The 22622-nt window shown below is 43.5% G+C and overlaps 1 protein-coding gene across 3 annotated transcripts; it reads right to left on the reverse strand.

Annotated features, from left to right (window-relative positions):
* Positions 1 to 18: 18 nt before the first annotated feature.
* On the reverse strand, positions 19 to 19313 carry nyap2b (neuronal tyrosine-phosphorylated phosphoinositide-3-kinase adaptor 2b). 3 transcript variants are annotated; one of them, XM_069511795.1, is made up of 8 exons: positions 18854 to 19313; positions 18388 to 18730; positions 15777 to 15978; positions 11666 to 11982; positions 7420 to 8496; positions 3418 to 4740; positions 3200 to 3303; positions 19 to 2388 (listed from the first exon to the last, which is right to left on the reverse strand). In XM_069511795.1, the coding sequence occupies exons 3-8, from the start codon at positions 15953 to 15955 to the stop codon at positions 2101 to 2103; spliced, it is 3288 nt and encodes a 1095-aa protein (XP_069367896.1). In that variant the 5' UTR covers positions 15956 to 15978; positions 18388 to 18730; positions 18854 to 19313; the 3' UTR covers positions 19 to 2100. The 3 variants fall into 3 exon arrangements, with proteins under 3 accessions (XP_069367896.1, XP_069367895.1, XP_069367897.1); XM_069511794.1 differs by having other exon boundaries at positions 18388 to 19313; XM_069511796.1 differs by having other exon boundaries at positions 7420 to 8493; positions 18388 to 19312.
* Positions 19314 to 22622: the final 3309 nt, after the last annotated feature.

The following is a 22622-nucleotide window of genomic DNA, read 5'->3' on the forward strand; positions in this document are numbered from 1 at the left end:
GGAAATATTTCATCAGAATACAGTTTTCTCCATAGTGGGTTTCAAGTTCATATTTATTTATTTCTCTCAACAGAACCCATGTGACAATCAGAATACAGTACTTATTTCCTCAAAATTGTTTTTTTTCTTTTTTTTAAATTACGCGAAACAAGAGAACACTCAGTGCAATAGGGCAGAGGACTCTGACAGTGCGGTGCTCTCTCTACCTTTTCACAGTGCACATTTATACACACAAAAAGATTGTACATCATCATTATTACATTTCCAACCTCCACCCACCAACACCATGGATAGGGCAAAGTGAATGTCTTAAAACAATCATCTGTAAAGATTCAACTTGCATACAGTGTAGCTTGGCACACGAACACAGACATGCACAGCTCTCTCCCACACACACACACACACGCGCCCATTCGCACAACACAGAGGGACATCTGATTCTCACCAGAGAGAGGGGGTACTGCACTTGCACTCGGAGGGTTCGCCCATTTCTCAAACCCAAACTATTTTGGCAATGTTGACATTGCATTTTAATGTGCAAAGAGAACCAATTTCGATGATGTAAGCAGGAGGCTGAGGTAGAGGGAGAGAGCTGGGGGAGAAGGACATGTATGTTACCAGCCTGATTGAATGTGATGGAAGATGATGGGTAGTGCAGTTTTCTTTTCTTCTTAGCAAAGCCTCAAATATTTGTAGGCCCTTGTGCAACCCCTGTCCATTTCACTGGGTAGAGCTGTTGCCATGTGATAGGTCCTTAAATGATTCGATCTCTAAAATGGTTGCCAGCCAATTCAATTGGGAACATTGTCAGAGACAACCGATCAAGGACGGCTGCATGTCACACGGCCAGTCTCCTGAGGCATTTATGTCCTAGCCAATAAATGAAAACTTCCATGGCACAGCTCGCTACTCCTAACATTTTCAAAAATATATATATAAGCATAATCTTGAAAGTTATTTCATAAGCAAGTGCATATGGCTATTATAATCTGCAGTAAAATTAAGAAATGTTCTAAAAGCTCAGGTGTTGATTGTACGGGCTAGTCGTTTGGCATCAAGTCTTTACACTTTGCCATGGTGCTCGCAGTATGCATGACTAGCACTAGTGCTTGCCACCTAATGCACTAGTGCTTGCCACCTAATGTCACCACCCCTTTTTAAATAAACACACGTCCCAAGTGCAATCACAACCATCTCTTGCTTTTACAGGCTTTGGCTGGTTTTGGAAATTATACTGTTTAAAATGTAATGTTCTAATTTTCTACCTCCTCATCCCACCCTCATAGTGTCTCTTAGAACACAGAAGAAACATTTCACACTTTCTCTGTCATCTACAACGTGCCAGCCAACAGGTTCACCTATAAAACGAATCGACCGCTTCGAGAGGCTTTGACACAGTGACTACACAGCTTCTTACTGTAATATACAAAGTGAAGCACACAGAGTTTCCTTTCTCGTTTCTAGGACCAACTGTTGTACATTCTACAACATGCTGGACCAGGCATGGAAGGTGCCGGAATCTAAAGCACGTTGACGTTGAACTCCTCAACTTACTATACAACAGTGAAAATGTAAAGTATATATAGACAGAATTGAATAGTCCATTCACTTCAGTGCTTTTGAGCACAAAAAGAGTTGGGCATAAGAAAATTATGCTACTACAGTACAAGTATTGATAGAGTATGCTTTCAAATGTAAAATAACCAAAACAAAAATAACTTAAAAAAACAAACTTTAGATAGCATCTACATCTACTATACATAATTTAAGATGCTTTTTAATCCCCATCTCATTTAAAAAATATCTATTCATCAAATATCTATTCTACTAATTATATTACAAGAATCCAGTCACAGGAAATAGAAAAATATCAAATATCACCAGTGATGATAAGAAAACATGACAACCTGAACAAGCAGAAATATTGCTATGGTAACCACCATTGTCCTTTGACATCAGCAAGTATCAGCCCCCTGGTGCTCTTATTGGCTGTCCTGGTTCCCCCTGGTGTTCCAGGGATGAATCAGCACAACCTGGAGGAAAGAGGGAGTGGGTAATAGGGGGGTTGTGTGGCAGGGAGGTGCAAGTGTGTTATTACGGTCAGATGGCCGTGTCCCAGAATACGGTTGTCTGTGTGGGGTAAGGTGGTGGACGGATCTTTTTGGCCCCGCTGCTTTTCCCCCAACTTGGGAGGACAGATGCACTTTCTTGCTTGCACTGATTCCGCTCCGGGTGCCTGTCCTCATTCCTGTCCGGAGGAGGAGGCCTCTCCAGAGATCGCTGCAGGTGTGGGTGCTGTCTGGAGCGGATCTCCATGCAGAGGGTGCGTTTCCTCTCGATCTGTTCGAGCATGGTGGTGTCACCACATATCCAGGGCATCTGGGGCATCTGAGGGAGCAGATTCAGTACATCCAGTGAAGTGAATACATCTCTACTTCAGAGTTAGTTGCACACTTGGCTTCAAATGTTAGGTACTGTTCTCAGCACCATTAAAGCCCCTACAAGGAGTTTTTAACTGGTTTTGAAACAGTGTTACTTTAATATTGTTGCCTTTTTATGACCTGCAGCAGCAAATGAGACAATTAGGGAAACATTCTGCTTTTTTAAAAACCATTCTAAATGTCTGTGGTAATGACGGATGACCTGCAAAGTGATTTAAGACAGTCAGGCTCAAAAGCCTATGTTCAGGCAAAGAGAGAGGAAAAAGAAGCGGGGGAAGCTAGCTGGGCTACACGCTAGTCTTAAGGCTAACCCGTACAGACCAGTGCTCCCAAGTACCTTATCGCTATGCATCCTGCAAACAGCAGTGTGTAATGGTGTGGTTTAATACTCCAGCAAAATTTAAGTCCCTACACATTGAGTGACTTGGTATTGTCTCAGGTGGGATGTTCAATTTGCACACAAAAAGCATGTTATGCAATTACAATGAACCAATCCAAAGAAACAAATGCACATGCTGTCTGTTTTTACAACGCATGCTGCGCCACTCCTCGCCTAAACGATCTAGAAATTGTTTCTGTCGTCGTGAATATGTCCGACCAGAGAATCTCTGCTGCATACTTCATATGTGAAAGACAAACTCTTGACAAATTCAGGACATGTCTGGACATTTTCAGGTGTTCATATCTGAACAGGGCTTTTTAAAGTACATTTTCTGTTAAAGTCTAAAACAATATGAGTAACAAACAAATCTGCTTACCTGACTGTGATGTGTCTCTGCTACTCTCCTTTGCGGAGTTCCTATTGGTGAGGGGTTGGCAGGAGCAGAAGGTGAGCGGACATATTTTGGTGCTGCTTTCGGATCTACAAAGCAAAATCATGCATTAAAGATAGTTCAATGTATTTTTTTCTGCTGAATGTTGCTGTTTATACTATGAGTCAATGAACAGTATTAGATTAAGAATTTGAGGTCTTCACCATTTCCTGTTCCCACAGTCATTGGTGGACTGCCGGATGATCTCCCGTGGTGAGTAGGTGTTGTTGTGGATGAATGCTGCCCTGATGTTGTGCTACCGTTCCTGTCTTGTGCTTTCGATTGTTCCATGCTGTAGTTTGTTCTGTTTTCCCTTCGGGGCGTGCCATCCCGTCTGTATCCTTTGCTATCACACCTATACTCCATTGCAGCGGGGCTCTTGCTGTTTTTCACATCGTAATAATGCTGCTCCCCTGAGTTATTCAGAATTCGGTCTTTGCTGTCCCTCCTTGCCTCAAGGCCAGTTTTGCAAAGATCTTTACTCTCCTGCTTGGGTAGAGGAGGAGGAGGAATATCTCCTCCGTTGTGGCAGCTTCGCTCTCTACCCTCAATCTTGGAGTCAGAGCTGTAGGCAACTCTGTCCTTGCTGTTGCCGCCTCTGGATGTTTCTTGTCGGGGCAGGATCACCGGAGGCTGGTCTATTCTACCTTCGTGCCTATGCTCTATCTCACTCCTGATTCTTTCTTTGCTATCCTGTCGGGGTAACAAATCAGATCGATGATCTTTGCTATCATGCCTATATTCTGCTCCAGTTCTAGCTCTGTCTTTGTTCTCCTGTCGGGGTAAAAGCTCAGGTGGCCTGTCTCTGTTTTCGTGCTTTAAGTCCACACCATTCCTGGCCTTCTCCTTACTATCCTGCCCGGATAAGAGCTCAGGTGGCTGATCTAGCAGTCTCTCTCTGCTTTCGTGTCTGGAGTCTACACCATTTCTCACCCTTTCCTTGGTCTCTTGTCTTGGTAAGAGCTCAGGTGGCTGATCCAGCAGTCTCTCTCGGTCTTTGCTGTCCTGCCTTAGCAACGGCTCCACTCCATGTCCCCCGCTCCGGTCCTTGCTATCTCTCCTTGGCATCAAATCACCATTGCTTATCCCTCTGTCCTTGGAGTCTCTTCTTATTGAAGAGATTGGTTCTAAGGAGCTGCAGCCCCTGTCTTTGGAGTCTTGTCTCACAGGTATGGGCTCTACGCTGCTGCAGCCCTGGTCCCTGCTGTCCCTGCGAACAGGCGGTGCTTCTACACTACTACAAGTACGGTCTTTACTGTTTTTGTGGGGCAGTTGCTCTACATTGTTGCTTCCTCTGTCTCTGTCTTTGTCTCTGTCTCTGTCTCTGTCTCTGTCTTTGTCTCTGTCCTTGTCCTTGTCTCTGTCTCGCCGGTGTGAAGACTCTTTGCTGTGCCGCTCCTTGGAGTCTCGCTTGGACTCCTTACTGTGACTGTGGCGTTCCTTGCCTTCACGCTTGGACTCACTGTGAGACTTGCTTTTGGACTCAGCTGTAAAGGAACAGTACAAAAAAAGAAAAAATGTTTTAGTTAAAAATGCATTATAAATAATTACTAATAATCACATAATGTCAGTTATTGATAATATGTTAGCAATGTGTTGACATTATTATTATTATTATTAATGAAATAAAAAAAATATTGTTTTTCTTGCTGGAGGGTTCTGCACTACCACCAAATATACACTAGGTGTCACTCTGAGCTCACTGAGGCAACTGCAGTAAACCACTAGTGTCAGATGAGTCGATAATGGGCTCACACACATTGATTTTAGATCATTTCATTTCATACTCATGATAGATTATACACACCATCAGTGACACTCAATCATTAGATGTTTGCGTATTTTTAATTCAATCAAAATCTGTTTATACTGTCACATTGTTTCACTTTACTTCCCTTTCACCTTAAAAGCAACGGAATACACACACAAAGTGATCATGATAACAAAAAAATGTTTCAAAGCATTACCAGTCATTGTTTAGATTTTCTTCTTATTTATTCATGTGCAAGCTCTGTGTGTTTTTTTCTACAATGTGCAATATTCTGGCGTTGCAAACATTAAAAGTGAACCATAAGTGTGTCACTGATTCAAGCATAAAGAAGGATATAACAGATCAATGCTGCACCAGAAAAAAAAATGGATGTGCCTGATTGATTCACATATAGGCATATAGGCTGTGCCTCTCTATATGGTTTATATATGCGCATCCACATACAGTACCATACGTAAGCATCCACCACTGTCATGCCCACATGTGTCATCCATGGCTTTTCAGTTTGTGCGGATGCATGAGTGTGTGTGTGTGTGTAAGTATAGCGATTAACCGGTTGGTAAGTGGGTCAGGCTAGCTGTTGCTGTCTCTATCGCCTTAAAAATGGAAAGAGAGAGAGAAAAAAATGAACCTCTATTCATTGTGTTAAGTGTTTGTGCTCATTACAGCGTGTGTGCTCGTAGCATGTTGCAACCTGTCAGTGCTTTAGCCCCGATGACACCGGTGTTGGGATAAAATCATAATAATATTAAAATCATCACTGTTGATGTATAGAGAACATATGCGCACTGTTTGCAAACATCACTGGGAATTCCTGGCACCTGAATGCAACACTTGAATATGATTAATCACTGTCAGTTAGTAATTCAAATTCTCACAATATTAAAAAGTGCACTGACTGATACAATACACTGAAAGACATATTGATCGGTTAAGTCAAAATAGCAAGGAACCATTCATTTTCTCAGCTTCCACTATCCACAGCAGCCCTCGCTTCATGATTGGCCAAATCACGAGTAGAGTATGTGCTGATTGGACGGAAAAAGAGAATCTGAAATCCTGTGATCAAGGGTAGATATGAGTTCAGAGGAGTAGCTATCCCCATCAGGAGCTCACTGCTCTGTCGTAGGCCGACGTGCCCTGAGCTGTGATTGGCTGCATTACCCAAGGGGAGGGAATCTGCAAATAAGAAACAGGGATTTCTCCTCCTTCTGCTGTTGCTATGTTGTAGTTGCTAAGAGCACGGAGTGGGGATGGATGGGTGGACTCTTTATAGTTTGAGCATTAAAATTTTGTGAAATTAAAAAATATATATATTTCAGATTGTGCAGCTCACCTCTGAAGAAGGACATAGCTTTGGAGTTTTAAGTCAACTACACGTCAAACCTCACATTACATCGTTAGATACTCTATGTTAATTTATTAGTGACCCAAATAATAATGCATGACATGCCACTACATTAATCCTTCATGCATTTATGAAACACTATATTGCTTATTTAGTTTGGTTTAATGGTTGCAGTCAATGCTTTTTTTAAATTAATTTCCAGTAACTACATTAGATTTCAAAATAGATTTAAGACATTAGATTAAGACAGCTAATTTAACACAAAAAATAACAGTTGATGTTGTTATGCATGAGAAGAATTACATTTTAATGCTGCTGGCACCAAACCCACAATGTGATAGAAAATATAAATGATCAATGCTTTTTAGATCATTTTTCTATAAACATTTAAACAATTTGTGCATCTTATATCATAGGGACAGTGCTTATAATGACATAAAGTGCAAACCCTGGACCTTAAACAAAGTATGTTAAATAATGTTAGAGAGTTATTCATGAGCAGTTAAAATCATCCATCAGAGTTGCATAGATTTTGGCACGGCCATCTGTATTTAAACATGATGTTTACATATTTAAAATTAAAGCTGCCTGATGGCTAAATGCCTTGAGTAGGTTTGAGGGGCCTGCTGTCTGCTTTAGTCTCTAATCCCCTCAGATTAAATCATACGATCTGTATCAAACCTGGCTCGTGGGGCTGAGATTAAATAGATGGAAGGTTGTATCATAAGCATTGTACTATGTTTAACTTGTTACCCCAAAGCAGTGGTAAATTGTAAACTATCACTGATTAGGGAATTGAAAACTATTATTTTATTTGTTGCATTTAGAATCTGACTCTTTCTGTGTTGTCTTTGGACACTTTTGTATGTTGTTCCAACTTTCTAGTTTCTTTGCATTTTCTCTCGAGTGTTGATAGAGTTTATGTATTGTTGACTCTCTTAACTAATGAAGAAGATAAGATATCTACAAATAAACAAACATAAAACATGTCTGCCATCTTCAGGACTTTGAGATCACTTATCATAACCAAGAAATGCGCTAACTTACTTTCTCCAGGTTCTTTAGATTTTCTGCCACTTGTGTTTTTCTTCAGCATGTTCCTGCCTGTGGTGAACAGGTTGGTCAGTTCATCCAGTGGACTGGTGGGTGTTCGTGATCGCCCTGTTGACACATTCTGCATAGAGCCATGGAGTCGACCCCCACCATCTTGAGGTGGTGAACCTTTACCGTGAGGGGTGGCAGAGGCGCTGCGAGGCAGACCCCCGGGAAATGGCATTGAGGCGTCAAAAGGAGGTGTGCGCATGAGGCTCAGGGGGGTGAGACAGCGACCCATGCTGACAGGCGATGGGCAAGCAGAGTGGCTGCGCTGATAGGAGGAAGAGGAGGACGATTTGTAGAGGGTGCAGGGTAGAGGAGGAGCAGAGGAGCGCCCGGAGACGGTGAGGGTTGGGGTGGCAGTGAGCTCCCTGCGGATGTGTGCAGAGGAGACTGGTTCAGTTGACGATGTTGGGGATTTGCTGTAGGATTGGTTCTCCAGCATGGGCAATTTGGTCACATCTAGAGGGGTGAGGGGGGACTCGTCTGAGTTGGGTGAACACTGCGCTGGTGCTGGGGGGAACACCAACAGCGGAGGCCGATGGGTGAGTAAATTGGGAAAAGGTGCAGGAATGTCACAGAGGGGAATGTTTCGAGGTGTGGAGCAGCGGCTGAGAGGTTCAGGGTCATAAGGGGCAGGGGTGGGGCATGCAGAGCGGCATCCCACAGGGTCAGTACGGTACTCCATATCATCCAGAGCTGGGTACTTCATCTCCTCGTACACAGACTCTCCTGGCTCCTCATCCTCGCTCTTCAGGGGTTCCCGTGCTCCAACATCAATCCCGCCCATCTCTATATACACAGGTTCATCTTCACAGTCATCTATAGGGCTCTCATCGCTCTGCGGTGGCGATGGATTAAGTTCGCAGGGGGAGGTGACGTAATGGAGGGGTTTGGACGGACAAACCCCACTGCCTCTATGACTCTTGATGTAGGACTCATCGAAGGAAACGCTCAGCTGTGTATTGGGGTTCCTCTTGGGTTTGGGTGGCGGAACCCTCCTACAGTCCTCGCTGCATCCTTGAGCTGCTGACGAACAGAATAAAAGAAAGTCTTAAAATTACCTTCACAAGCAACATACTGCATATGATCTGTTTTCTAAATCATTTGTTCATCATCTGTTGTGTTTAATTTGTCATTCTGAACAACATTGTGTTGTGGCATACAACATTTCTGCTTTCACAAAGCAATGTTGGTTTTAACAAAAGTGTGTCATTTCTAATCAATCATTAAATGAATCAGTGGCAATAATATAAAGCCCATAGCTGTTCTGTGGGTCAGATGTAGGTCAACGTGTTCAGCTGAGAGCAATATCTTGAGTCAGATATGTAGGAATAGTTGAGGCATATGCATGTTTCTAGGTCACATATACGGCAGTGGAGCAGTATGTGAGTATAGTATCTGGGTCACACACACTGTGGAGCTTCTTTCTGATAGTGGTGACGTAGCATTGCGGTGTGTGTATCTCTTTAGATGTGGTGCAGTAAGGCTACGGAACAATGTTCACGTCGTAGATACTACGGTACAGTAATGCTAGTTTACTCACGGCCTATACTACCGAGTTGAGTGTATTTCTAGGTCAGGCACCGAGATGTTTGGAGTGTCCCTTTCTCTGATAGGCATGGAGGGGATAAGTGTCGTTAAGAGTCGGACCATGTTGGAAACCTTCAAACTGCAGATTTTACACCTTTAATAATTCAGATGCCAGATGGCCCAGACACACGCATACTTCCCGTAACTTTATGACTCACCACCATCGCTGCAGGCTTGCATGCGCATGCACAGACACACACAGCACATGCCTACACACTTGCAGAGGGAAATTAGGAATGGCATATACCACGCAGTGTCACAATCTAAGAAGACTTCAAGAAAATGGTCTCAGAAACTGAGTAGTATATGCCTTCGCCGTTTTTGGGTTGCATCTGAATGTGCTGCTTTGAAGATTATGTTGCTTAAATTAGATACACGGGTATAAAAAGATTGATTCAAGTCTTTTATTTAAGTGGAAAAAATCGATGAATTCAAAGTGGAGGAGATGATCCGCTGGGTTAAACAAAGCGTCAAAACTGAAAATTCAATCAGAACATTTTGTGTTGTTTTGCTCTGGTGTTTTGCACGGCCATGCATTTATCCTGGTTGATGGTGATGTCATTGATGCTAATGCGAGCTGAAGATGGAACAGGCCTTTTGTCTCCACATTTTCTTTTCATTACCACTAATTAATTGGGTGTTAATAGAAGGTTTGCTTCAATCCAGATGTGCTCCTGGTATGTGTTTAATTAGACTCATATGATACTAACACATTCTTGTTAACTCTCTTCCTTTCTTTGTGTTCATACATGCATGCATATATGTATGTGCATTTTATTTCTCTTTTCTGCAGTTGTCAAATACATTACTACACTAACAGGTCTGCATGGTGGATCTGGAGATCTGTTTCAGCACTGATGATGAATCCATCCCTCCAAACCTCCCACACTCCCCATCCCTTCTCCTCTCCTGCTCCCTCTTCTCCCCCTCCCCCTGTAGCGGATGTGTTTACCCGCAACCCCCTCTCCCTCCCTCTCCTCCTGGGGAAAACGAATCTAGGTCAATCGCTCCTCCTGAATGAATTCTACTTTGACAGGCTCCTCCTCTTCCCGCTACAGCGCCAGCTACAGAGCACGCAACCCTCCCCTCAGCCAGGGACACCCCCACACTCTCGCTCCGATTGGCTCAGAAGCCTCAGAAGCCTCAGACTTCAGCATCTCTGGAGCCCCATTGGCCCAAGTTGTTGAGTGATGCTGTGATTGGCTGTGCTGCAGGGGGTCTTGTTTCTGTGGGATGGTTGCCGTGGTGCCCAGGAAGATCTGTGTGCACATAGAGAGATCCCCACCAATCTGAGCCAGCCTGGGCGACTCCCTCCACATCACGTTGGCAGCATCCAAACTCAAATGGAGTCAAAGCCTGCCACAACCTCTGCCTCTCTCTGCTCTCACAGCGACCTGGCACAGAGACCTTTATTATAATATCAGCTTAATTTTACAGTGCTGGTTACTTTATACTCAGCAAATGGACGTGTACAATGTGCATTTGCTGCAGCGGTTTCTGATTCTGTGGCTTGCGAGAGGACAGTTGCCCAAGCTTGTACTTTACACAGAGTTGTTGTACTGTTATTATGACTAAATAGAAATAGGAATCTGACTGAAATCGCTGCACGGTGCATCTTCTAGGTTTTGATCAGTGCAATCTCTAAATGTTGGCACAGACAGTGCTGTGCCACTGCTATGGTAAAGCTGGTGCGTAAACTTAATACACAGAACTAGTTACTCTATAATATATCAAAGTATTTCTTTCAGCATTAAAAACCGCATTTAAAGCCTTGCAAATCTACTAGTTAGCAGACTTATTACGTGAGGAGATGATTCTTACTCTCTGTGACTAATCTGTGTGGTGAAGGAAAGTATGCAAACATCCTGTAATTTGTTTAACTGACTTTAAATAGTTTAATTACAGCTGTAGATTCTGGCATCTTATATTGCACTAGGATAATGCTGTATTTGTTTGTGCTCTTGCCTCTTGCTACAGTGTTATTTAAGGACAGCTGTGGCTCACAAGGAGGAGCGGGTCGTCCACTAATCAGAAGGTCGGCAGTTTGATCCCAGTCACCCCTAGTCACTCTTCCATTCGATGTGTCGAAGTGTCCTTGGGTAAGATACTGAACCCCAAATTGCCCCCCTGTGTCGGCAGTGATGTGCGATAGAGATGGATAAATAGACATAGAGGTGCATTACATAGATATTGGTCACATAGTTGTGGAGATATTTAACTACAATGTCATGATGGTGCAAAAGAAGTCATTAGGATCCATCCTCTGATGACAATGAATGTCTGTCACAATGTGAATGTGTGTATGATTCGGTGAATTAGCAAAAATGTACTGTAAAGTGTTTTAAGTGGTCATTAAGACTAGATAAGACCACTTTGTCACGGATCTTGACAGATTCCATGCATGTTGTTTAATAACCTGCAGGTTAATTTGTGCACACGCACTGTTTTACCCATGTTTTAACCCCATTGTAGTTATACTTTGTTATAATTTCATGGAAGTATGAGATGAATAGATGTCACATCATTGTAGGAGTGTTGAGGAGGGCACTGCAGAGAGAAGCTATATATAGCACAGCAGTTTGGTGTTTGTGCCACAACCACTCACCGTCACATCTCTCCCCGCGGCAGGTGGACATGGGACTGTGGTCCACCGCCTCGGACGACATGCTCAGCTTGGTGGCCGGGTCCCTCCTGGGCTTGGGTGGGGGCTGCTTCCTAGAGGTCGGGCTTCCCACTTCCTCCTCTCCTCCACCCCCAGTGTTCCCACCACCGACAGAGTGGAGGGACTGGGAGCGTACAGAGAAGCCCTGGCCACCAGCAAGGGCGTGCGGGTGGTGCATGGGCATGCATTCCTGGGGGTCCGGCATGGTAATGGAGCCTATACGCAAGTGCTTGCCCTCAGTTGTTATGTCTTCTCCCGTCCTAAATCAGAAAAAAAGAGGAGAGGTAGAGAGAGTGTAAAGGAAAGGAAAAAACAGAAATGTAAAAGAAAGATAAAGGTGTATATTATGCAAAGAAAAAGACATTTTCAGAATCATAACATTCTTCCTAAACTCATGTATGTTTGTTCATATATGTTTTGGCCTCTGCCAGGGGCTCAAGCGATGAGGTTGCAAGGTTAACAATAACAGATGTGTTGCTGCCACAGAAAACAGGGTCTCTTTCAGGGCAAGGCATTGATTTGTGTTTAACCCTGGATATGACCAACGCTGCTCACACAACCACAAGCAGAATGACACCATGGAAGTTATCCAGCCTGTACACAATCAATCCCCACAAATGGATGATTGGCCTGAATGGAGCGGTAATGATGTGGTAATGGGAGGGTGGAGGTCTGGGTGTGTGTGTGTCTGTGTGAGTGTCTGTTTTGCAAAGTAAATGAGCTCAAGAGAGTTTAGGGAAATGTTTTGTACAAAAGACATGATAAATTTACAATAAAGGCATCCTTGATCTCTGCTGTTTATTTATTTATTCTCATATTAGAGGCACAATTAGGCTAATGTCAGAGATTTTAATGTTTAAGCAAATGGATGAATTTGCATGTGATTTTTTACAAATCTCTCTCTCTTTCTCTCTTGTGTTCTGTGTGTGCATTTGTGTGCATGTGTGTGCATGCGTGAGACCCCTCGGTGTGGGACTTTGCTGACTCTGGCTCCCTTCTGGCCAGCTGCTGAACAGAAGGTGTTTGCTGGGGTGGGTTCACTGACCAGGGGGACTTAACTTCGCCTAGCAACAGGGTACCCTTAGAAACCAGACACAAAAGCAGCTGCTGCCACACAACAATAATAAAGTGCACGTGCACATCTCGATTGCGTTGCATTCTGAGCTGAGATTCCTGCAGCTGCATAAACAGCCACATCGGCAATGGCATTTTAAAGAGTTAGGAAAAGAGCACTCATATTTATATACTATGATGTAATATTCTATATAATATTATTAACCAATCTGCTGAGTGGATATTGATGCACATTCTGTATACAAATATTAATCATCTATGGTTGGACTGAAATGTCTTTGAGAAAAAAACAAATCTTAATCTACAGCCACAGGTTTCAGCAACACAAAAATACAAAAATAATAAAACCCTGTCATGCATGCATACCCACATACATGTGTTGTGTGCATGTGTGTGTGTGGGTCACTGGAGTAGTGGTGACTGGCTTATTTATAGGATATTTGCCCAGTGATTGGCTGCAGGACAGACAAAAGGTGCACTTGGACCAGTTGGAGTTGACATGTCATTGGGCAGCTCTGGTTCTCTGTGACACCATGTGATGGAAAAAACAAAACAAACCCTAACAACAGAAAAACAAATTATGGTTGAGTCCATCACTGCGTGCAAAGGAAAGAGTCGTTTTGAGTCATTTGCCTGCGTATGAAAATATAAGTAAATGAGCTCATGTGATTTTTTGTGTGTGTGGCATGTGCGTGTTCATGAATACAATTAAATGTTTAAGTAAATTCTGCTTCTGCATCTACTTTGTGTTTGTTTGTGTGAGTAACTTCTGATGAAATACAATAAAAGAAATCCAGAGTGAGACAGAGGCAGGAAGGCCCGCCTCACTCAAACCTCGCATACTGATCTGATTGGCCAATGGCTCTTCCAGCTGTCACCAGGCAGAACACATCTCCTGCAACTGAGCTCACACTTAATCTCTAACATGTTTTTTCCCCCTTCTTCCCCCCCACTCTTAAATACATTTGCTATAACAAGCTCTCACTCCCTCGCAGAGTCGCACAGGCCATTTGTTCTTTCCTAACCTTTCTTACACACTAGTAACATTTCATTTCCTCCTGTTTTTCACGTACCTGCAAGCACATGTGCACAAACACACGCTTATTTACACACATGCAATCATGCACACATGAATCTTCACACTCTGCCTCACTCTCAGTCAGTTACTGTAAAAAGGGGTCGTCTCATTGACCTACTTGTAGGCGTCATGAAAAATCCAGTTATTTTTTAGACTCTTCCTCCAGTGACTTTGTATTAATATTTCAGCTTTGGCAACAGCTGAGAAACAGGGAAGGGGTGGCAAGACAGTAGATGCCACTATCCTCAGGCATCGCCCTGTCCCATTCACCAAGTTACTGAATGTGTCTGCATCAGACTGCATAAAGAGAGCTGGGGACATTTTTCTGGAAACAGTGTTTTTGTAAGTTATCTCTCTTACAAAAGCCTGAGGTATGAAGTTTAACTCGGCTTTGATCATGCTAGTGAGGCAGTAGAAAAAATGGACAATCGCGAAAAAATGGATCACAGAGAGCAGAGCTCTGTTTAAATCTCATGACCCTTTGACAGAAATGTGATAGGGTCGAAAGTGTTGCTGAATAAATCAGTTAAGAGGAGGAACATCTGGTGCCGAAAAGCATGTGAATGTAATCATCGGATGCAAAGCTAAAACTCTAAACTGCTGTTAAAATGCCTTGCACCATGTCAAACAGACAAATGAACACAAATGATTCATTCCAACATTACTCTGAGCTTTTCCGCTGTTTGTTGAGCCTGCTGCATAATTACATGATTTGTTTGTCCGTTACAGTGAATCAAATATTAATCTAAAAGCTGATTTCTTATTCTTTAAACAACCGGCATTCAATTGATATTCTTATTATAAATATCTCAGCAAATGTAAGAGCTTGTTTAAGTGTGACGAGTGTAATTTCACAATGAAAAGGATGTGAGGGTTGTCATTTCTTTTGACATCTTGTAAGAACTACAGTATTAGAAAAAGCATGATCATGTCACAGAAACAACCATCAAACCATCATTTATGGTGGACAATGAAATATAAATCCATTTGTAACTCGACACAGTGTTTCTGCCTTCTGTTATTTTTGGGGGAACAACACAACAAACATGTCCATGACGTCACACCAAAACAATATTTCTAACCCTTTGGTTATGTATTGTTATTGTCTCCAACGACTGGGTGACTCAGTGCTCTCAAACTTTACCCCACAACACTAGTGTACTGCGTCCACGTGCGAGTCACGTTTTGAGAGCGTGCCTTCTATTCGCTCAAGTTTCGGGATGCCACACAGTGGTGCTGCTGTTCACAGTGGCACAGTTGTAGCTGCCTTTTCATAACAACAAGCTCAACAACGTGTGGCAGCACATGTGACCAATCGCTGATGAGGACGATTGCAAAAAAATATGTTTTTTTTAAACACTTCTTGACAATGATGTGACAATGAGCTGAACACTAAGATGCACATAAGTCATCACAGTAAAGCTACAAGTCTCATTCTCATCCTCACACACTTTCCGTCACTGCCGACCCACCTCCGTTTTAATTCTAAAAACTCTCCTTGTTCAAAAATGGAACAGAAATGACCTCCATGCAAGGACAAGTCCTAAATACCTCCAAATGTGAAAAATTAATTATCCTCTTAAGATCGTGGAGTGCACCAGTCCACACTGACGAAAACCAAAATATGGCAACCTGCCACAGACCCTCTGGCCACTTGTCCCAATTCCTTATGACCTATTTGTGAAGTGAACCCGGTGACATCCTTGCATTAACAGAGCTGGATCCCATTTGTGTGATGTAGTGAGCCTTGTGAAACTAATTCATAAATCACTGAGAAGTCCACCATTAGCTTACCTCCCTTGATAAGATTAATTTGATTTATGATATATTTTCGTACATTTATTTGTCAAGAAGTGTGTCATTTCTGCTATTACGAGGAACTTTTACTTGTTTTCTTTTTACCTCCTTATGGCTTCCTCCTGTTTTCTCTTCTTGTCGTTTTTTTCCTGCAGGAAGGCCTTATTTCTCTCATTCCTGGCGTGGTCCAAGTTCTGAGCTACCAGGCCATTGTAGGCTCTCAGCCCATTCTCCTCAACATACTGGAAAAACCGGAGAGTTTCCTCCTCTTTGGAGCTCATCATTCTTCAAGTGTCTCCACAGCATTCTGATGAAAGAATACAGGAAATATTAGCCTAAAAGAGAAAGAAGTATAATAGCAATGATGTGGATCAGCACAACATGAGTATGTACTGACTGCAAAAAAAGCATGCAGTTGTGTTAGTAGTTATTCTTTCATCCTCATTTTTCAAGGTCAGCCTTGGTAAGAGGAGAACCAATGGAGCAGGATTGCATCAGCGCTACAACAGTGTCACACATTGAGTTTGTGCAATGCCCCTGTTGTCTTTAAGTTTTTCGGACTGTTGCAGTGGCGTTCATGGCCTGAGGAAGTTCCGTGTTGGTGGTGAGACTTGCATCACTCCTGTGTCTGCAAGAGTAAGCATTTTCCCTCGAGGGTTGCAACATCTTTTTCCATCACTTATTGTGCACAATACACATACACACATGCTCACATGCACATACAAATTTGGATGCTGTCGAAGGACTCACTATCTGGCTACAGTTACTCATTAGATTCAAGTCTTTTCATTTTGGCTGAGGATAAGTAGCAGCTGCTCATTTTCTCAGTTGTGTTTGCACATTTGCTGGCTGAAATTACTGGCTTTAAGAGTGTCTGAATAAAACTGGAGAGAGGCTTTCATCCTCCACAGTTGTAATGTGTTGGGCACAGATGTGAAAATACAGCACTCCTGGGACAAACCGCACAGATGAAATGAACAATCTTCCTGCGACTGTGATGTGTGGTTTTATAGATACCAACATCATGTGTTTCAGATCTAAAAATAATCTCCTGAGTTTCATGAGTTCGTTGCTGCCTTTGATTTTGTAAAAAAGACTTTTGCAGACATCACTGTCATACGAAAAAGCAGCACGGATGTTGTTTTGAGGAAAAGCCTTTGTTGAAACATTCACATTGGCAAAATCATTATGTGATTAACTCCTCCTGAATCGAAATCAGATTCAAATATCAACGTTTGCAGCCACCATAGCATGTAGCAGTTTGATTTTTGCATGTATGGCATGCACTTGCCTAAAGACCTGTGCAAGTGCAAGCAACACAGTATGTACAATGTGCACTATCCAAATGTGAATTTGGATCGGCTAGTAGTGGAAGAGAAGAAAACAGTGAATGCTTTTATGTAGGTCAGTGTTTTCAGATCAGCCTAAGACTCATGGCTGTTTACGTGTGAGAGAAGCACTGAGTGTGCGTAGGGAGGGGGAGGGGGCTTGTGATAACTGTATGTATGTTTCTGTGTGTGTATGTGTGTGTGGGCAGGCAAGGGCAGCGAGGGGAGGGCTTGGAGGGCAGCCAGATGGAGATTGCAGGGCATGAGAGAGCGGCCATTGTCTGGTCATCCTCGCCATCGCTCTACCTCATGTCTGGCTATCAATAGGTCCAGCGTGGGACTGAGGTCAGCGGGTTTATCTGCCAGTTCCACTCCCCACAACGCATCCTCAACACCCCTCAGCCTGGGTTTTTACAAGCATGAGGAGAGGAGTGATAAGAGCTGACAGACAGAACCACCATCTCAGGGAAGAGCTAAAATCAGGGCACAGAATCCTGGTGTCAAGGAGTGTTGAGATTTTCCCCCTGATTGTCAGGTCTTATCGCCAATGCACAGCCACAGTTAGAGATCTGAAGCTGTACAAAGATATATAAATAAATCATGGTTTCTGAGGAGAGACAAGATGCACCAGTTGGATGTGTAAAGGGTGCTGCAAAGGGAAGGCACAGTTCAAATAGTGTTTGAGCGGAATTAAGCTTGCCTGCCTAATCCCTGTAAGCCTGCAGCAGCACTCTGCACTGGAATCAGCTTGTTTATCACACTGTTTTCACCAACCAAGCCTTTCACATTGGATTGTCCTCCTGTGACTTATTGTTGTAAAATGTTATTATATACTCATCTCTATAAAAACCTGTCCATTCAGCAACTTATTTTTCCATCGAAGCTTTCTCCTTATTGCTCTTTCCCTTCACATGAGGCTTTTTCATTCTTTCCTGTCTTATCTCTTCCCCCCTCCCTTTGCCCCAGTTGACATTGGCTGCAACAGTTGGAAAACAGAGGTGCACTTTGCGTTAAAAGTAAATGGCAGTGGCACAGTGTTTCTGTTTCCAGGCAACCATGTCACAGGAGAAGGGCTGCGTGGATATTCTTGAGACACAATGTCAAAAAGATTGCAAGGCTAACTGTCTGGTGACAAGCACGTGTGGGTGCTTGTGCATGCACGCACACATCAGTGCAGTGTGATTGACCAAGTTAAGATCATCTGTAAATCCAGACACACACAGATACAACCACTGGCAGCATTGTCTAGTTATTTCTATGTTGTCTTGAGTTGAGAAAAAAAACAACTTTTGCATACAACTGCATTTGCATACATTTGCATCTGCATAATTCTTTGTGGGTTTGTGGGTCATTGTTGTATATAGACAAGTGTGATGATGCATACTTACAATGGGGCTGTGTCCCTTTAGACTTTTGGACCAATGTGTCTTCTGTCTTCCCCTGATGAGTCCAGTGCACGCTAGTGAACTCTGACCTATGCTGGAGCACCAGTGCACTATTCCACTTAAATCCACATAGACTTCCATCCATTGTATGGTCCAACAGAGTGGCTTGCTAGAAGGAGTCCCTGTGACCCAGGATGATTCTGGTGCTAGAGGGGAGCTGAGCCATTGGGTTCCCAGCCCGGTGCCCCCTCCCCTGGGCAGAAAAGGGAGATGCACCCCCTCCAGTCCAGATGTTGTCAAACTCCAAGACAGGTGTCAGCTTCACTGCTCCACACATCTGCACATTCTGGAGACAGAAGGAAGACGCAGTGTTGCAACAGACCGCACCCGCAACTGCAAGCACGACACAAATACACACTGAAACATTCACACATCAAACTCCCCCTGCAGTTGCAGCCAAAACACTCACAGTCTTCCACGCTTCCGTCACAGAATGTCATTAATATGTCCAAATGCACAAAATGTCCCACAAGTGAAAGGGATCCTCATTCGCAGCACCCTGAAGGTTGAGACCAAGGTAGAGCAGAGTGGTGTGTGTTTCCAGGTATGTCATTCCCTGCTGCCTCCCTCTGTCCTGCTCAGCCACACAGGTTGGTACAGTCAGGCTTAAGCAGATGACACCAGGCTTCCCAACTATAGATCACAACAAGAAGAACACGCCCACTGCCGACTGTAGCCACCTTCCACTACAGCTATTCTCTTTTGCGGTTTGCCTCTCAACTCATCTTCATAAACAGTCAGAGCCCAGTCACTTTCTCCAGGAAGTCATTTTATGTTTCTGTCTTGTGTGTCTCTCCTGTGCCTTCTCTTCGCAGGCTGCACTGTGACTGGAGCCCGAACGTGTTTTTCTGCTTTCAGCACCACGGAGAGCTCACTCTGTCAGAGGGTAGGGGGGTGGGGGGTGAGTGGGTGGGCACACTCAGAGGGGAACGAGTGGAGAGATTGGGGGGGGGGGGGTTGTGGGAGGAGTCACCGGGTTGCCAGGGTGTGACCTCATTAGACATAACCTCCTCTTCCCCCAGCAACGACTGCGCTCCCCCTCAATGACGTCCCCCACCCCCCTCCTCCTCTTCCCTCTCCTCTCTTACAGCTCGTAAACAAGACCACGACACAACAACACTTGCAGTGTGTGCACCGTGTGTCTCTCCAGTGCATTCATGACATGTACAGTTGCCAAAACAAAGCAGAGCAAAAACAAAGAGGGACGAGCATGAGCGCAAAGCCCACAGAAAAAGGGGGAAAAATTATTTTGCAATTTCCAACACACACACATTGAAATGCTGATGCAAGATTAAAATATGTTTGCATATAGACAAACAAAGCTTGCAATCCAGAACAGAGACATTGCTCCCAGTGGCCACAAAGATGAGCAGAAAGAAAGAAGGGACAGAGTTGAGCTTGAGTTTGTCGGGGGGGGGACTACTGCGGTTGCTGTGTACTTCTCCCTGACTGTCTGGGGATGAGTATTGGTTTCAGTAGTGCTGCCGGTTGTTTATGCAGTGGGACTGCTGGGTATATGGTGCAGAAGCAGGGGTAGAGTTAATGTGAGCGGTGTGGGTAGGGTGGCGGGGCTGGGTTTGCGAGGGATGGATTAACACTGCCGACACAAAAGGATTAGGGAGCAGAGATCTGTTGTTTTCATCACCCCCCCCCCCCATGTCTCGCACTTTGCTCTGGGAAATATGACGATGGGGGTGGGAGGTCACACTCGGGGGCTCCAAAATCAGTTTCCACAAACATGTGGTGGTTAGTTCATAGGAGAGATTGGGATAATGTTTTTTTTTAAATAAAGCAAGTGGAGGGGGAAGCCAAAAAGAGCAACAGCACTCTGGTGAGTTCAGCAGGCGAAGGACTTGACTGAATTTGACTATCAAAAGAGGAAATCAAATGAGGAAAGAAAAAGGTCAAATAGGGTAGAATCAAAACAGTATTTCCACCCAGGTCAAACACTCTTTTCATTACAACATGCCACATGCCACTGTGATGAAATGCTCTGTCAAAAGGTAGTCACCCCTATTTGTCTGCCTATTGTGAGGGACGTGGTCGATTGGTCATGCACAAAGCAAGTCACTCCATCCAGACCCAATGCAGCGCATGCACACACAGCAAACATGCACATGTACACAAAGACGCCGCTCTGACCTCAGCGCATGGCCCATGTGTGCAAGCTCAAAGGACATATTTATGTCCCATCAGAGTACAATGGACACAGACAGTGAGGAAATCTCAGGGGTTAATTGGGTTAAACACATGTTTTCCACCTTTGTGTGCAGCGGCATTTTGTTTTGTGAACAGCAGAGTACACTCCCTCAGGGACAGGACGGAAGGTGAAATAAGATACAATGCCTGCAACTCTGGAGCTCACGCACATTTCTAGACTCACAAAGACCTGCATTCACAGACAGAGGCATTTCAACTGTCTGAATACATTAGCCGAGGCACAGTTTAGTGTATCCAAATTACATTTTTGGCTGGTTTCTGAAAAGTTTTTTGCATATATTTATCATAGCTGCTTAAAAAAGATTGTGAGATGTTTCAACAATGGATATATTTCCACTTCAGGCTTAGAGCAACACATCTGATCAATTCTACGGCTCTGTTATCTCCCTAAATCATTTGCTAACAAGCCAATATAGTAGTAAGCCAATCAATCTTTTCAGTTACAGTTCATGTATGTAGTGGGACATTATGACATAATGACTGTTTACAAATACAAACCAATGTGTCCTGGAGCAGATGCCTAGTAGTGAGTTCAATCATGCATGTAATGATGTTGTATTGATCCACTGCTGAAACAGGCTAATGAAGAGTCTATAAAAACCATTATACCAATCAATTATATGCCAGTGAGCAAACAGAGTCATTATGATAAAGTACGATGGCCCTGAGAGCTCAACATACTCAAGTTAGGAAAACACGTGCAAGTTGACAACATAAGTATGGCGAATAGAAAATGTCCAAATACTAATAATGGCCAGAGTTGTTGGAAAATAAGACAATTATTTTAATATTATGAGTTCATGATTCAGATATTTTTTATAGTTAATCTATAGCGTTAGCCTTGTGCATATTGTTAGCCTGGCAATTCACGTAATCTGACGAAATGCTCTCAATTAGTTGATGAACAGGTTAATGTCAAGTTATCTATGTCTTTTTCAGATCAACAGCACCACAGTAAAGAAAATATATGTCGATCTGATTATCACTTCTGTCGGGTTGTAAGCATTTGTAGCACTTTTATCTATTTGTCAACTATGTTGTCACATTTGATGTTTTCTCCATTTTGCATGTGTTTTGTCTATTTGTACATGTTTTCTTGCATTTTAGTGCGTTCAACTCTCAGGGCCAATGTAGCAAGAACTCTACTTTACAATATTTTTCATGGTGTGATTTCCTGCAATCAGAAATTGGCACCTGCACATGGTGCCACTGTAAATGGTTTGGGGTTTGGAGGATAGCATGCAGACTCTTGTGAGACTCAGTGGTAGACTCTGTTTTCCCCCAGTGCCATGCAGGTCAGGATGAAGAAGGCACTGGCAGGACCGATACTGAGACAGTGGCACTAAAGATGTCAAACTCTCATTAAAGATGCAGCACGGCTTCCACCCCTCACATCACCAGAGAGAAATGGAGCATGAGGTTCTTGCTCTGACCAACAATATGCATCTGACCACTCAAGGGTTTATGTATGCATGCATGTGCTTTACATTTATTCAACTGTTTCCTTCACTGTGCACAATTTAGGAATGCATTTTATTTATCTTATCCACTTGTTCCTTAGAATTCAGCAGCACAGCATGAGGTACCGTTGTATTTAATCAAGCTTGTGTCTCCTCGAGACTCATTTACAAATACGCCCCTCTCGAGATGTCAAGCTCAAGCACGTTTCTAATGACCACCCTCCACACTTCCTGCTGTTTCCACCAAGACAGAGAGGTGAAAATAGGAGACTGAATCACATGATCTCTCAAACAGGCAGTTGAGGGCTCCAATCTTGGGGGTTTTACCCCATATAAGCCCTTTAAATCCACAGTTTAAAGGGTCAGAACTGATGGGGTAAAGCCCTTGCAGACTGTCTGCGAACTACTGGACTCCAACACAGCGTAAAGACACAGACCATCAGACCCCCACCACGACAATAGTAGCTACATCATCCATTTGTAGTCCTAGTCAAAAGA

The sequence above is a fragment of the Paralichthys olivaceus genome, chromosome 16 (assembly GCF_024713975.1).
Source record: "Paralichthys olivaceus isolate ysfri-2021 chromosome 16, ASM2471397v2, whole genome shotgun sequence".
NCBI lineage: Eukaryota > Metazoa > Chordata > Actinopteri > Pleuronectiformes > Paralichthyidae > Paralichthys > Paralichthys olivaceus.